General features: G+C 46.5%; 1 protein-coding gene across 1 annotated transcript in view; it reads right to left on the bottom strand.

Moving 5' to 3' along the window:
- The window catches only part of LOC124035099 (early endosome antigen 1-like), a 48,720-nt gene that overhangs the window by 4,483 nt on the left and 27,206 nt on the right, over positions 1–17,031 (bottom strand). Inside the window, exons 10-24 of the mRNA XM_046348521.1 lie at positions 16,187–16,303; positions 14,094–14,423; positions 13,693–13,842; positions 13,261–13,380; positions 11,889–12,092; positions 11,489–11,689; positions 11,174–11,287; positions 3,617–3,772; positions 3,267–3,406; positions 2,679–3,009; positions 2,249–2,350; positions 1,845–2,039; positions 1,591–1,773; positions 659–844; positions 199–330 (exon numbers count right to left, since the gene is read on the bottom strand). Of these exons, the coding sequence (XP_046204477.1) occupies positions 199–330; positions 659–844; positions 1,591–1,773; positions 1,845–2,039; positions 2,249–2,350; positions 2,679–3,009; positions 3,267–3,406; positions 3,617–3,772; positions 11,174–11,287; positions 11,489–11,689; positions 11,889–12,092; positions 13,261–13,380; positions 13,693–13,842; positions 14,094–14,423; positions 16,187–16,303 (2,661 nt within the window). The remainder of the gene's footprint in view (positions 1–198; positions 331–658; positions 845–1,590; positions 1,774–1,844; positions 2,040–2,248; positions 2,351–2,678; positions 3,010–3,266; positions 3,407–3,616; positions 3,773–11,173; positions 11,288–11,488; positions 11,690–11,888; positions 12,093–13,260; positions 13,381–13,692; positions 13,843–14,093; positions 14,424–16,186; positions 16,304–17,031) is intronic.

Genomic DNA, 17,031 nt, shown 5'->3' with positions numbered 1-17,031 from the left:
AAGGGGTGTGGTGAATAGGTGTAAGCAATATGATGGAATTGTCAAACTTTTGCTGACACCTATCCAATCATCGCAGATCTACAGTAGTACCTAGGGGATAGGGGTTGATATGGGATTCAGTTGGTTCAATTCCGAATCAACCCCTCCATCTTCCACTCAATGGACCCCTTGTAAATCTCTGGATAAGGAGGATCTCACCTTCTCACTCCTCTCCCCGAGTGCCTTCAGCTCAGAACCCAGTCTGGTTGTGTCCTTCTCTAGGGCAGCCTTAGTCTGGTTCAACTCCTTCACTCTGCGCCTCTCCTTCTGCAGCTCCTCCTGGGTCACACCCTGTGTGGGGGAGGGGAGGGGGTTACAGCATGAGGAGAACAACCATACAACTCACACCCTAAGTCCCATTTGGGAAGGAGACCAGGTCTGATATGCATCAAAGTCCCCAAATATCATGACACTGACTATGGGTTGGAAAAAGATTTACAACAACTATAACAAGAGATTCATTAGACAAATCCAATCGGGACACCCCCCAGTCAGACATAGAGTCGGAGTCTTCACTCCTGGCTCTTATCAAGGATTAGTTTAGCCTTTTAGACCACAATGAACCCGATTATCTGGACAGGAAACTCAGATGCTGTTTGAACACGATCCTGGGTCTGACCTGATTTTTCTGCAGCTCTTTGAGGGCTGTCTCCTGCTGGCCCAGCCTCTGGTCCCGTTTGGCAAGCTCCTGCTTCAGGGAGGTCCGGGCAGCCTCCACTTCCTGGACCTGCCCCTCCAGACCAGTCAGCTGGGTCCGGTTAGCAGCCAACTCCTCCTGGGACAGGGTCAGCCTCTCCTCAGACGCCTGGACAGAGTACACACAGGCTTGGGTCACATACAGCACACAGTTCATACAAACACAGCCAACAGACTCAGGTCACATACTTGTGTGTGCATTCCATACTTGCAAACTAGATTAGCATTATGTAAAAAGTTTAAAATGCTATGTTTTGCATGATCCTACACCTATGGTGTCCTGGTAGTTGGTTAGGCAGTGTCTGATGTTGATGATCAATTTGGGGCGGCAGGGTAGCCTAGTGGTTAGAGCGTTGGACTAGTAACCGGAAGGTTGAGTTCAAACCCCCGAGCTGACAAGGTACAAATCTGTCGTTCTGCCCCTGAACAGGCAGTTAACCCACTGTTCCCAGGCCGTCATTGAAAATAAGAATATGTTCTTAACTGACTTGCCTGGTTAAATAAAGGTAAAATTAAAAAATTAAAAGGTACAAATCTGTCGTTCTGCCCCTGAACAGGCAGTTAACCCACTGTTCCTAGGCCGTCATTGAAAATAAGAATTTGTTCTTAACTGACTTGCCTAGTTAAATAAAAGGTAAAAAATATATATTTCCATGCGGTCTGATTATGGTCTCTCCATTGAACTACCTTGGTCTTCTCACATATATTCTTCACTCGCACAAAATGTCTCTCCTCATACAATTAATATTATTGTCCAACTGCCATTGACCCTGTCCTGCATCCATAGAAATATAATTGGATGAGAATGTCCATTCTAGTAATTCCATTTCTATGCCTGCATGTTCATCCACTCACCGCGAGGTCCTGTCTGAGAGATGACACCTCTGACTCCTTGCCATAGTAGTCAGACTGCATCTTGGCCAGACCCTCCTGACTCTGCTCTAGGGCCTTCTGCAGCTCAGTTGTTCTGGTCCTCTCAGAACTCAGCTCCTGGCCCAGGCCTGACACCTGCTCCTTCAGACGACCCTCCTCCTCAGCCTGGAATACACACATTTAGTCCAAAACATGGAGAAGCATGGAATTAAGTGTGTGTGTGTGTGTCTTCTTACCTTCCTGGCATGTGCTCCTTGCAGCTCGCTCACTTGGCTCTCCAGTTTCTTATTTTCCTGGTTGAAGGACCCCTGGGCTGTCTTCAGCTGTGTCTGCAGTTGCTGCACCCCTTTCTCCTTCTCTTTCAGGGCCTCCTGGGTCTCGGTGTGCTGCTCTGTTAATACAGTCAGCTGCATCTTCAACCCTTTCTCTGCCTGCCAGTCAGACACAAAATGAAACCTTTTGTGAGAGCATGGACAATCAGGCCTGTGTCGTGTTCATTAGGGCACACCATAGCAAAATATTTAGTGTGTTTCATATTGGACTAATTCAAGTAGTCCCTCCTTGTTTCATTCATTTTTTTTCTTCTTTCATTTTGTTCCTAATGAATAGGACCCTGTATTCATGTCTATGGGCTGCTTACCTCTCTGATATTCTCCAGCTGCCCTTTGACCTCTGCCATCTCCTTGGTGGTGGCCTTTGTGGCATTCAGCAGCTCCTGTCTGGCCATCTCATGGGACTTCTCCTGAAACATTTACACATATGTACTGTTAGATTTGACCTAGTCTAGACTAATATACTTTTGGTGATAATACTGACACCAACACAAATTTGAGAAAAACAGGGCCCCTATTCATAAAGGATCCAAGAGTAAGAGTGCTGATCTTCGATCTGGTCCCCCCTGTCCATGCAATCTTATTCATTTTGATCTAAAAGGCAAAACTGATCCTCGATGAGCATTCCCACTCTGGGACCCTTAATGAATACGGACCCAAGAAGCTACCGGAACCCTTTATGTTGCAGTCTGTACCTCCCACATCGAGGTCAACCACGCTACACCACACTAAACCCACCTTCTCCTCCAAGACTATCTTGCTGCTCCTCCTCTCCTTGTCCAATTGGCTCTGGCTCTCCTTCAGGGCCTTGGAGGCTTTAGCCAGACCGTTGTTGGCTGCTGCCAGCTCTTTCACCTGGGCCTCCTTCTCCTGCATGGCCTTCTGGAGGTCTCCAGCCAAACCCTGTGCTTTTCTGTCCAGCTCGGCCTGCCGCACCTGCCCCTCCTGGGCTAGCTTGTCCAGGCTGTCCTGGAGGGAGGTCTTCTCCTGCTCACAGCGCTCCAGCTGCTGCCGCGTGTCGCTCAGGGAGTCAGTCTTTCTCTTCAGCTCCTCCTGTAACACAGCAGCCCTGAGAGAAGCAGAGACCAGTCACAAAGAGTACTGGATGTGGATCAATGACCAACAAAAAGGAAATAAGCTTGGTTTATTGTCAGTAGCCAGAACCATACTTAATTTATATTTAGGTGAACAGCCTATAGACTGTTGCTGCAATGGTCATTTTCCTTGTTGACGAGAGATGGTATGTTGAACTTTGACCTTGTCATTGTGTCTGCCGGAATGGTAACCTGACTGCGACAGCATCAAAAAGCTCTACTTAGTTCTTACCCGGCCTTCTCAGTCTCTAATAGGCGACCCAGCTCCTTCAGTTTTCCCTTGACCTCTGACCCCTGCTTCTGGAGATTCTGCACTTCCTGCTGAGTCTGCTCCCGGGCCGCCCTCAGCTCCACCCCCTCCGCCTCCGCTTTCTGTCACACAAAACTGACATTTCAGAGACATCACAGTGACTCCCAGTCTCTACTGCAAACCTGATACCAAGATGTGTGTATGAGCTAAAACCCAGTTCATATCGTAAGAAACAAAAATCTGCATGCAAAAATGTATGAAATGTGTAACGGTAATACACACAGTGCAAGGAACTCCACGTGTGCGCGTGTAAGCGCGTGCATGTAACTGACCTTGGCCCGTCCCCCCAGTTGCTCTATGCACTGTTCTGAGGTCAGTAGTTTGTCTTTGACCTCCTTCAAACTGGCCTCCAGCTGGCCACACTGCTCATGTCTCTCTTGCAGCCTCCGGCCCTGCTCCTCTACACATGCCTGGCTCTTATTCAGCTCCTATAAGGACAGGAGAGATGAGGCATTACTAGGAATTCTCTAAAAGTGCATCCTTCCAACCTTACTTCCTTCCTTGACGTAATCATTGACTAGATATGATTGGACATGTGAACACAAGGGCTCATCTCATGACTTTCCCCTGTACTGTTATGTCTAATCAGTGATTACTTCGAGGGAGGGATATTGTTATCCATGTCGGCACCAACGACGTTAGAATGAAACAGTCAGAGGTCACCAAGTGCAACATAGCTTCAGCGTGTAAATCAGCTAGAAAGATGTGTCGGCATCGAGTAATTGTCTCTGGCGCCCTCCCAATTAGGGGGAGTGATGAGCTCTACAGCAGAGTCTCACAACTCAATCGCTGGTTGAAAAATGTTTTCTGCCCCTCCCAAAAGATAGAGGGCCAATTATCTACAAATTCTGGGACTCACCCACAAACAGGACCAAGCCTGGCCTGCTGAGGAGAGACAGACTCCATCCTAGCTGGAGGGGTGCTCTCATCTTATCTATGAACATAGACAGGGCTCTAACTCTCCTAGCTCCACAATTAAATAGGGTGCAGGCCAGGCAGCAGGCTGTTAGCCAGCCTGCCAGCATAGTGGAGTCTGCCACTAGCACAGTCAGTGTAGTCAGCTCATCTATCCCCATTGAGGCCTTGTCTGTGCCTCGATCTAGGTTGGGCAAAACTAAACATGGCGGTGTTCGCCTTAGCAATCTCACTGGAATAAAGACCTCCATTCCTGTCATTATTGAAAGAGATTGTGATATCTCACATCTCAAAATAGGGCTACTTAATGTTCGATCCCTCACTTCCAAGGCAGTTATAGTCAATGAACTAATCACTGGTCATAATCTTAATGTGATTGGCCTGACTGGAACATGGCTGAAGCCTGATTAATTTGGTGTTAAACAAGGCCTCTCTTTCTGGTTGCACTAGTGACCATATCCCCTGTGCATCCCGCAAAGGCGGAGGTGTTGCTAACATCTACAATAGCAAATTTCAATTTACAAAAAAAAGAAGACATTTTCATCTTTTGAGCTTCTAGTCATGAAAACTATGCAGCCTACTCAATCACTTTCTATAGCTACTGTTTGTTTTTTAACCTTTATTTAACCAGGCAAGTCAGTTAAGAACACATTCTTATTTTAAATGACGGCCTGGGAACAGTGGGTTAACTGCCTGTTCAGGGGCAGAACGACAGATTTGTACCTTGTCAGCTCGGGGGTTTGAACTCACAACCTTCCGGTTACTAGTCCAACACTCTAACCACTAGGCACTAGGCAAACCTTGACCCTGTTTACAGGCCTCCTGGGCCATATACAGCGTTCCTCACAGAGTTCCCTGAATTCCTATCGGATCTTGTCATAGCAGATGTTATTCTAATTTTTGGTGACTTTAATATTCACATGGAAAAGTCCCCAGACCCACTCCAAAAGGCTTTCAGAGCCATCATCGACTCAGTGGGTTTTGTCCAACATGTCTAAGGACCTACTCACTGCCACAGTCATACTCTGGACCTAGTTTTGTCCCGTGGAATAAATGTTGTCGATCTCAATGTTTTTCCTCATAATCCTGGACTATCGGACCACCATTTTATTACATTTGCAATCGCAACAAATAATCTGCTCAGACCCCAACCAAGGATCATCAAAATCCGTGCTATAAATTCTAAGACTACCCAAAGATTCCTAGAAGCCCTTCCAGACTCCCTCCACGTACCCAAGGACATCAGAGTACAAAAATCAGTTAACCACCTGAGGAACTCAATTCAACCTTGCGAAATACCCTAGATGCAGTCACACCCCTAAAAACATTTATCATAAGAAACTAGCTCCCTGGTATACAGAAAATACCTGAGCTCTGAAGCAAGCGTCCAGAGAATTGGAACGAAATGGCGCCACACCAAACTGGAAGTCTTCCGACTAGCTTGAAAAGACAGTATCGTGTAGTATCGAAGAGCCCTCACTGCTGCTTGATCATTCTATTTTTCCAACTTAATTGAGGAAAATAAGAAGAATCCAAAATGTATTTTTGATACGGTCGCAAAGTTAACTAAAAAGCAGCATTCCCCAAGAGAGGATAGCTTTCACTTCAGCAGTGATAAATTCATGAACTTCTTTGACGAAAACATCAGGATCATTAGAAAGCAAATTACGGACTCCTCTTTAAATCTGCGTATTTCTCCAAAGCTCAGTTGTCCTGAATCTGCACAACATTGCCAGGACCTAGGACCAAGGGAGACACTCAAGTGTTTTAGTACTATATCTCTTGACACATTGATTAAAATAATCATGGCCTCTAAACCTTCAAGCTGCATACTAGACCCTATTCCAACTAAACTACTGAAAAGAGCTGCTTCCTGTGCTTGGCCCTCCTATATTGAACATAATAAAAGACTCTCTATCCACCAGAAGTGTACCAATAAAGCCTCTCTTGAAAAAGCCAAACCTTGACCCAGAAAAAAAAAAAAAAATGATTGGCCTATATCGAATCCCTCATGCCTCTCAAAAATGTTAGAAAAGGCTGTTGCGCAGCAGCTCACTGCCTTCCTGAAGGCAAACAACATACACCAAATTCTTCAGTCTGGTTTTAGACCCCATCATAGCACTGAGACTGCACTTGTGAAGGTGGTAACTTAACAGCGTCAAACTGAGGCTCAGCATCTGTCCTCGTGCTCCTAGACAGTGCTGCTTTTGATACCATCAATCACCACATTCTTTTGGAGAGATTGGAAACCCAAATTAGTCTACACGGACAAGTTCTGGCCTGGTTTCGATCTTATCTGTCGGAAAGATATCAGTTTGTCTCTGTAGATGGTTTGTCCTCTGACAAATTTCGGTGTTCCTCAAGGCTCCTTTTTAGGACCACTATTGTTTTTACTATATATTTTACCTTTTTCAAATGCTCTACTTTTAAACCCGGACAAAAACAGAGATGCTAGTTAGTTCTAGGTCCCAAGAAACAAAGACATATTCTGTTGAATCTGACAATTTATCTTGAATGGTTGTTCAGTTGACTCAAATAAAACTGTGAAGGACATCGGCGATACTCTGGACCCTGATCTCTCTTTTGACGAACATATCAAGACTGTTTCAAGGACAGCATCTTTTCATCTATGTAACTGTTACGTTCCCCAGTTTCTGTGTTGTTGGTTTGTATGTGTTGTTGTATGTGTATTTATTTCAGGAAATGGCTTCAGGAAATTCCCCCAAGCAGCTGATTGGTCGGCCCCATTGCTAATTGGAGCTGACCTCGCCCTCTCGCCAGAGAATACAGCTATCTGTCATTACAGACACCTTCTCCAGCTGTATAAAAGCCAGTGTTCCTTTGCTCAGGGAGAGAGCTTATTTGTATGCCCTGTGTTGGTTGTTCCTCAGATAGAGCTTCTTGGATGTCCTATGTTGGTTGTTGCGCAGAGACAGGTTTTGTAAAGTATTTTGTAGCCGGTCCTGCAGACGTGTATGTCAAAAGGACTGTTTTTGATTATTGAAATTGTTTACTTACGGTTGTAATTGTTCTGTTTTTGTTCCCGAGGGGGGAGGGGGAGGCACCCTGGGAGTGCTTAGGCAAGAGGCCTGCAGGCATACATATACCCGTAGTATGTACTCTGTCTATGCACACTAGGTAAGACCTGGGCGGACCATTCCCTGTATTTTGGTTAGTGTGCCAGGTGGTGCTAGTTAGGTAAGTTGTGGGTATGTAGGTAAGGTAGGAGAGGGGGCTCTTTAACTTTCGTTGCTTTGGTTCCGTCCAGACCCTTTTCCACAAATTACCATGCGAAGGAATAAATTCCCTGTTAACGGTAATATTCTGTCTCAGTCATCCTTACTCACACCTATAGTCACATACCTCTTTCACTCCACGGGAGTTGAGTGTTGTGTTCCCTCCTCCAAGAGGCGTGTGTAACAGTAACATTGTACATACCTACACGTACGCTATGGTCACAAGATGCAGGCCTCGAGAGGCGGGGCATTCTCCTATAGAGCTCAATTTTTATGGAATGGTCTGCCTATCCATGTGAGAGACGCAGACTTGGTCTCAACCTTTAAGTCTTTCTTGAAGACTCATCTCTTCAGTAGGTCCTATGATTGAGTGTAGTCTGGCCCAGGAGTGTGAAGGTGAACGGAACAGCACTGGAGCAACGAACCGCCCTTACTGTCTCTGCCTGGCCGGTTCCCCTCTCTCTACTGGGATTCTCTGCCTACAAACATATTACGGGGGCTGAGTCACTGGCTTACAGGTGCTCTCTACGTGATCTTCCTGTCTGGGTTGGCGACCCCCTTGGGTTCGTGCCATGGAGAAGATCTTTGTGGGCTATAGTTGGACTTGTCTCAGGATATTAAGTTGGTGGTTGAAGATATCCCTCTAGTGGCGTGGGGGCTGTGCTTTGGCAAAGTGGGTGGGGTTATATATTGTCTGTTTGGCCCTGTCCGGTGGTATCGTCAGACGGAGCCACAGTGTCTCCCGACCCCTCCTGTCTCAGCCTCCAGTATTTATGCTACAATAGTTTGTGTGTCGGGGGGGCTAGGGTCAGTCTGTTACATCTGGAGTATTTATCTTGTCTTATCAGGTGTCCTGTGTGAATTTAAGTTCTCTCTCTCTCTTTCTCAATTCAATTCAGGGGGTTTTATTGGCATGGGAAACATATAGTAACATTGCCAAAACAAGTGAATTAGATCATTTTTATTGTTTATTTCACTTTTGTATATTAACAGTAAACACTACACTCACAGAAGTTCAAAAGAATAAAGACATTACAAATGTCATATTATATATTATATATATATACACACATATACACACTGCTCAGAAAAATAAAGGGAACACATAAACAACACAATGTAACTCCAAGTCAATCAATCACACTTCTGTGAAATTAGAAACTGTCCACTTAGGAAGCAACACTTATTGACAATACATTTCACATGCTGTTGTGCAAATGGAATAGACAATAGGTGGAAATTATAGGCAATTGGCAAGACACCCCCAATAAAGGAGTGGTTCTGCAGGTGGTACCACAGACCACTTCTCAGCTCCTATGCTTCCTGGCTGATGTTTTGGTCACTTTTGAATGCTGGCGGTGCTTTCACTCTAGTGGTAGCATGAGTCTACAACCCACAAGTGGCTCAGGTAGTGCAGCTCATCCAGGTAGTCCAGCTCATCCATCCTTCTTGCTACAGCTCGCATTGATGGCACATCAATGCGAGCTGTAGCAAGAAGGTTTGCAAGAAGGTCAGCGTGGTGTCCCGAGCATGGAGGCGCTACCAGAAGACAGGCCAGTACATCAGGAGACGTGGGGGAGGCCGTAGGAGGGCAACAACCCAGCAGCAGGACCGCTACCTCCACCGTTGTGCAAGGAGGAGCACTGCCAGAGCCCTGTAAAATGACCTCCAGCAGGCCAAAAATGTGCATGTGTCTGCTCAAACGGTCAGAAACAGACTCCATGAGGGTGGTATGAAGGCCCGACGTCCACGGGTGGGGTTTGTGCTTACAGCCCAACACCGTGCAGGACGTTTGGCATTTGCCAGAGAACACCAAGATTGTAAAATTCGCCACTGGCGCCCTGTGCTCTTCACAGATGAAAGCAGGTTCACACTGAGCACATGTGACAAACGTGAGAGTCTGGAGACGACATGGAGAACGTTCTGCTGCCTGCAACATCCTCCAGCATGACCGGTTTGGCGGTGGGTCAGTCATGGTGTGGGGTGGCATTTCTTTGGGGGGCCGCACAGCCCGCCATGTGCTTGCCAGAGGTAGCCTGACTGCCATTAGGTACCGAGATGAGATCCTCAGACCCCTTGTGAGACCATATGCTGGTGCAGTTGGCCCTGGGTTCCTCCTAATGCAAGACAATGTAGCTGGAGTGTGTCAGCAGCTCCTGCAAAAGGAAGCATTGATGCTATGGACTGGCCCGCCCGTTCCCCAGACCTGAATCCAATTGAGCACATCTGGGACATCATGTCTCGCTCCATCCACCAACGCCACGTTGCACCACAGAATGTCCAGGAGTTGGCGGATGCTTTAGTCCAGGTCTGGGAGGAGATCCCTCAGGAGACCATCCGCCACCTCATCAGGAGCATGCCCAGGCATTGTAGGGAGGTCATACAGGCACGTGGAGGCCACACACATTACTGAGCCTCATTTTGACTTGCTTTAAGGACATTACATCAAAGTTGGATCAGCCTGTAGTGTGGTTTTCCACTTTAATTTTGAGTGTGACTCCAAATCCAGACCTCCATGGGTTGATAGATTTGATTGCCATTGATCATTTTTGTGTGATTTTGTTGTCAGCACATTCAACTATGTAAAGAAAAAAGTATTTAATAAGAATATTTCATTCATTCAGATCTAGGATGTGTTATTTTAGTGTTCTCTTTGTTTTTTTGAGCAGTGTATATATACAGTGTTGTAACGATGTACACATGGTTAAAGTACAAAAGGGAAATAAATAAGCATAAATATGGGTGGCATTTACAATGGTGTTTGTTCTTCACTGGTTGCCCTGTTCTTGTGGCAACACAAATCTAGCTGCTGTGATGGCACACTGGTATTTCACTCAGTAGATATGGGAGTTTATCAAAATCGGAGGGTTTTCGAGTTTTTGTGGATCTGTGTAATCTGAGGGAAATATGTCTCTTTAATATGGTCAAACATTGGGCAGCAGGTTAGAAAGTGCAGCTCAGTTTCCACCTCATTTTGTGGAAATCTCTCTCTTAGCACTTGGACCATGCCTCAGGACTACCTGGCCTGATGACTCCTTTGCGGTCCCCAGTCCACCTGGTCGTGCTGCTGCTCCAGTTTCAACTGTTCTGCCTGCGGCTATGGAACCCTGACCTCTTCACCGGACATGCTACCTGGTCCCTTCTGTTTTCAACTCTCTAGAGACAGCAAGAGCGGTAGAGATACTCTGAATGATCGCCTATGAAATGCTAACTGACATTTACTCCTGAGGTGCTCATCTTTGAACATCTTGGCCATGTTCTGTTATAATCTCCAACCGGGCCAGCCAGGAGAAGACTGGCCTGGCCACCCCTCAGCCTGGTTCCTCTCTAGGTTTCTTCCTAGGTTTTGGCCTTTTAAGGGGTTTTTCCTAGCCACTGTGCTTCTACACCTGAATTGATTGCGGTTTGGGGTTTTAGGCTGGTTTTCTGTACAGCACTTTGTGACATCAGCTGATGGGCTTTATAAATACATTTGATTGATGCACTTTTAAAGAATTGGAATGGGGCCTAGCACTCAGCTTGGGCATCCCACAGATGCAGGTTAATTTGAGAAAAGAAGACAATAAGTGATACATTATTATGTTAAGAGATGGGTCTCCATTAAATTAGTATTCTGGTAGATACCATATTCATCCAGCATGAGTATATTCTGCTGTTGTCATACAACCAATGGCTTACCTGCTGCTTGTCCTGCAGTGCATGCTGGGCTGTCTCCAGGTGGTTCTCCAGGTCTACTCTCTGGGTTGCCTTGGCTGCCTCAGCCGACAGCAGCATCTCCGTCTTAGACTTCAACTGGGGAAAAAACATAACGCAACAAAACAACAAAACCTTTTTAGTGCTGGAATCTGGTTGAGCGGTTAACGCTCTGAACTCTGGGACATAGAACCCTGTCGTGGGGGGTTTATCTGTGCCCTTATTTGTTTATCCCACTCTCCAGTCAATAGTAAAGGGATAGGAATAATATTTATCCATCCATCAGTCCAATCACCCTACCTGTGTGTCCAGTTGGGCCACCTTCTCCCTACTCTCCGTCAGCTGGGCATTAAGTTCCCCGAGAGAGGACTCCACAGTCTGGGCTCGGTCCTGGGCCGCACGGAGGAGGCTCTTCTGTTCCTGCACCTGCTTGTGGAGGTTGTCCTGAGCCTGCTTGTGGCTCTCTGATTGGTTCTTCAGCTTGTCTGTCAAGTGTGTGACCTATAGCCCCCAAAATAGGAAGAGACAATGAGTTAAATCCCTCAGATCATGATTATGCTATTTTATGTTTTTACAGTGCTATATTGTATCACATCAGTAGTGTTCTTTTTAACACAACACCTAAGCACACAAATTGAATAACACAATGTGTGCGGGCGTCGGAATGCTGTATTAATTATGTATATGTGTGTGCTTTTACCTGCGTCTGTAGAGTGTGGTTCTTCTCCTGCAGCTGGTTGAGCACGGCCGTCTCTCCCTCCCCAGCCTGGATCTTGGCCACCAGGTCCTCCCTCTCAGCCTCCAGCTGGCTCACGCTGTCCTTTGTCTTCTGCAGCAGGGCCTCCAGGTTCTGGATCTTCTGGTCCTTGTCCCCGATCTGACGCAGCACCTGCTCCAGGTCATTCTAATAGGACATGGACGAAGAGGCAGAGGGAGACGAGTCAAACAAACATGTTGTCTTGAAGCATTGAGAGATCAGATTCATTAGAATTGGAGTCATGCTTGCACCATTAGTACAGCGAAAACTGCTTGTTTCTTACCCAAACAGTTCAAAAGATATTGACCCATTTACAGACGCAATGTTTTTTTCTTCCCGTCATGGATGGGGGGGGTTACATTCATAAACCATGTCATTTTGACTGCAATGCCTCAATAGAAAAATAGTGCTTTTCCACAATGTAGAAACTTAATATTCCACAATTTACTATTTCAATGACATGTATTTCTATCAACATTTTATCTTTTTATAATAAATAAATTGACAGGGTTCCACATTCATTTCTAGGACACAATGTGCTTCTGAAGTAGAACTCAGATCTGCCCTCCTGAGTGGTGCAGCGTTCTAAGACACTGCATCTCAGTGCAAGAGGCGTCAATACAGTTCCTGGTTCGAATCCAGGCTGTATCACACCCGGCCGTGATTGGGAGTCCCATAGGGCGGCACACAATTGGCCCAGCGTCGTCCGGGTTTGGACTTGCCTAGTTAAATAAAGGTTAATAAAAATACAAATAGAAATGTACTAAAGGAGTACCAGAGACATTTCTAAAGGAGTACCAGAGACATTTCTAAAGGAGTACCAGAGACATTTCTATTTGTATTTTTATTAACCTTTATTTAACTAGGCAAGTCCAAACCCGGACGACGCTGGGCCAATTGTGTGCCGCCCTATGGGACTCCCAATCACGGCCGGGTGTGATACAGCCTGGATTCGAACCAGGAACTGTATTGACGCCTCTTGCACTGAGATGCAGTGTGCTCCTATCTTTTTTTTTTATTGGGAGCACCAGTACTACCAATGGCATTTTAAATTTAGAGCCCTGGTCCTGGGTCGTGTTCATAAGGCATCCGACAGAAAACAAATAGACTGAAACAGGATGGGACGACATGGACCTGTTCAATACAAAAAGTTGTTTTCTGTTTCGACAAGGTGTGTCATATTCAATACAACCCTGTAATAATGTGTGTTCTGGTGCTGAACATCCCTTCACATAGGTTCTACTGTACACACAGTGGAAGAGGTGAGTTGTACTGACACAAAACACAAGTGCTACGTTGACATGTCTGGCAGTACCTGTGCCTCTCTGAGCTTGGTGTTGGTGTTCTGCTGCAGGCCCTGAAGCTCCTGGTGTTGCTGCTTAGCTTTCTCCAGCTGGTGCTGCACATCCAACATCTTACTGCTGTTCTCCTTCAACTACAGCAAGACACACATATAGAGGTCAGTCCCAATACAGTACATCAGTTTATGGCCTTATTCTGAAACCCCCCACTTCTACTAGACAGGCCAATCTATAAAGGAGCTTGTGCAACAATCCCAAGTCCTCATATATCCATATACATCCTATAACAATATCGGTCTCTGTTCAACTCTACTGCTCCCATAAAAATGAAGGGCCAATATGGCCAATGCTCCACCTATCGCAGGACATTGATTTGAATGTCGGTTCTAGTAAATATATGTTTATGTGGATACCCATCCTATATGAAACTCATGTGGTGTACCTACCTGTTCCTCTGAGCGGGACAGTTTGATCTGCAGGTCAGCGGTTTGCTGCTCACGGTCCTTCAGTTTCTCCCCAGAGAGCTGCCTCTGCTCCTTCAAACGGCCCTGCACCTCCCCCAGCTGACGCTCCGCCTCCAGGAGCTTAGCATGCAGCTACAACACAGGAGGAGGAGGAGGAAGAGGAGTAGGTGGATGAGGTAGGCTGACAATTGACCGAAGACTTGTGTGTCTGAGTGTGTTAGATGATCATGTGTGTCTCACCGGTATGTGTGTGACCTGTGTGTGCGGATGTGTGTGTGTGTGTGTGGTTGACCTGTGTGTGTGCATGCGTTTGACCTGAATACGTGGGTGTGTGTTTGTGCGTGTCTGATGTGTCTGACGTGTGCCTCCATGTCACTACTAACCTGGTTGATCTCACTCTGCTGCACCAGGCCCTGGCTCTCCCTCTCCTCCCTCTGCTGCTGCAGCTGCTTCCTCTCCGCCTTCACCTCCCCATGCTTAGCCTCCAGCTCAGCCACCTCCCTCCGGAGCCTGCCAGCCTCCTCCCCCAGATCTGCTTGGGCTCTCTGCAGGCTGGCTTCAGCCCCTGCCACCCGGGCCTGGAGCTCTTGCACCTCCATCTCAGTCTGGTGCAGACTGTCCTGGGCTGTCTTCTTGGAGGCCTGCTCAGCACCCAGGCAGTCCTCCAGCTCCTGGAACTCCTTCTCCCTGCGCCCAAGTGTTTCTGAAAGCATCTGGGGGAAGGAACCAGAGGGGAATAGTGATTTGTGATTATGGTCCTGTGTAACTCACTTGGTAAGAGTGTGGTACTAGCAACGCCAAGATTACGGGTTCAATTCCGGGCAGGGATCATAACAAATGCAAGTTGCTTTGGACAAAAGAGTCTGCTAAATGGCCTACAGGTTGTGGAGAACTTGAGTGTCAGAACGTTTTGAAAGACAAATAGATATGCCGAACAGATTATCATAAGGGGCGATCTGCTAGAGGACGTATGAACCTTCCCTCTTCAGATTTCGAGGTCATGTGTAATGGAAAGTATTACACACACCCTTAGAATAGTTGCCATCGGGAGATGTTTACCAAAGTGAGGATATGAGGATTAATTTAATAGGAGTCTAATTAACAGCTCAGTACCCATTAGGCAAAACAAAATATACAGATGCCATCTCACGTGTCATAGTGACGTTGGTCGTTCAACCTCTGAAAAGAATACTGCATCCTTACAGACCTGCATGCAAGGCAGAGCAAGGGGGAATTAGATTTCTGAGCACATGTTTTTACAACAGGTTCTTGTGTGTGTAGTAAACTTGGCACAAGGGCGATGAAAGAATACAATGGTGTTAATGACAGTGCTTCTGAGTGGGGGGGGTGACAGGGACATAAAACACCCACACACAGATCCTTTTTCCCCTCTGCTCTCCGGTCCTCCTCCTGTCCCACAGCAGCTGAGCCTCTTCTTTCAACACCTCTGTCCATCCCTCTCCTTCCAATGTCCTTGTTTAAACCTTTGTCTGTCTCTCCCCATCTACTGTCTTTATGCACATTTTCTTTCTCCACACTTCCCCCTCTCCTCTCTCTGGATTTCACACTTTATATACAACGTACCTCTCTCTCCCTCCAGTATCTACCTCTTTATTTTTACTGTCCACTCTGTTCTCTGTTTAAACAATACATACCATCTCATGTCCTAGTTGTGGGTGGTCCTAGTAGCGCATGTGTGCATCCAGTCTCCATGCAGACAAGCTGATTTAAACTTCTTTTAATTATACTTTCGGAACCAGGGAAGTCACATTGTGACTTTTTCAACTGAGAGCCCGGGTGGAAGGTCTATGGTGGACTACCTTTCTTATCACCCCTGTCTCCCAGACACCTACTTGGGAGATGGAGAGCAGCTGTGATGGCAGCACGACCAACACGCTTGACAAGGGGGGGGGGGGCTTTAAGGGCCATAGTTTAGGTTGCCAGAGTTTAAAACAACAAAAAAAACACACTGGCGCATCGCTGCGGTTACCTGTGATCGTATTTCAGTCCAAAGTGGCTGGTTGCCAGGGCAGATATCAACCACTGCTGGTTTAATTATAGGCCTGTGTGTGTGTGTTTTGTCAACATGTCGATGTTGCCAATGAAAGCTCATCTCAGGCTGGTGACAGTAGAGCACTGTGATGAGAAGGTGGTACGTGAGGAAGCTGGGTTAATTAAGAGACTAAAATAATGGCCTGGCAAAGCTGGCATATTTTTACATGTCTATTGCTATTTCAGGTTGCACATCCTACAGTGTGAGTGTTTGTATTTCATCTGTTGTTACGATTGTAAGCTGTTAAAACGATCAAAGTGTCTTAACGGGAGGTGAATTTGTGATGGTGGTGACATGGACTGATGGAGCATTGACTAAACTATGGGAGGGGAAGTACTCATTGTGTGTGTGTGTGTGTGTGTGTGTGTGTGTGTGTGTGTGTGTGTGTGTGTGTGTGTGTGTGTGTGTGTGTGTGAGAGAGACCTGGCTCTGTTGCTGCAGGTTGTTCAGAGAGCTCTGTAGTTGGTGGATCTGCTGGGTGTACACTGCTGCCTCCTGAGGTCCCTTCTCTAGCTCTGCCTTCAGCTGAGAGATGGTCATCTGGAACACACAAAATCAATGTGAGACACTTTCCTTTGTTTACATTAAAAAACATTCACATGCCATGTGCTAGATTCTGGTCGAGTGGTCAGGAGGACTTCACATACCCACTGGCGACTGGGCTTTAAGCAGTCTTGGGAATTTTATAAAGAATGCTTTTTAAAACTACAATCAATCTACCTGCAGTGAAGCTGCTCAACATTTACATTACATTCAGTAATCTAGCAGACACCCCCATCCAGAGTGACCCACAGGAGCAACCAGGGAACAGTGCCCCACCCTAGAACACATGGACAGATCTCCCACCAAGTACAATCGGCCACCGGCCCAAGCTCCCAACCGCCAGGCCACCAACCCGTCCCCTCCATGTGCTGGCCCTCGATTCCAAGATGGCGTAGCAGTAAGTCGTCCTGTCGTTTCGTCTCTCTGTATATATCGTCCCTTTTTCGTTTTAGATATTTTTCTTCGCATATCTTTAAAAACATTTTGCTAAACCTTGTGACGGCCCTGAATTTTTCTGAACCGTCTCAGTGCAGCTCCTTCCAATAGGGCGCTTTCCCTTTAATTCCCAATTAAATAGCCAGTATCAGCTGCGCAAAAAGGGGGGTTGTGATGGAGATGTGCATGAGGATGTGTTCAACCCTCAGTTCCGAAGCTTCTCTATTCCGTTTGTTTTGTTGCCGTTAAACGTGTGTTTTGTAGCCTAAGAGAGTTTACCCAGGATCGGA

This window comes from Oncorhynchus gorbuscha, linkage group LG01, assembly GCF_021184085.1.
Source record: "Oncorhynchus gorbuscha isolate QuinsamMale2020 ecotype Even-year linkage group LG01, OgorEven_v1.0, whole genome shotgun sequence".
Lineage (NCBI taxonomy): Eukaryota > Metazoa > Chordata > Actinopteri > Salmoniformes > Salmonidae > Oncorhynchus > Oncorhynchus gorbuscha.
Note: the sequence above shows the minus strand (reverse complement) of the source record. Positions and strands in the feature narration are given on the sequence as shown.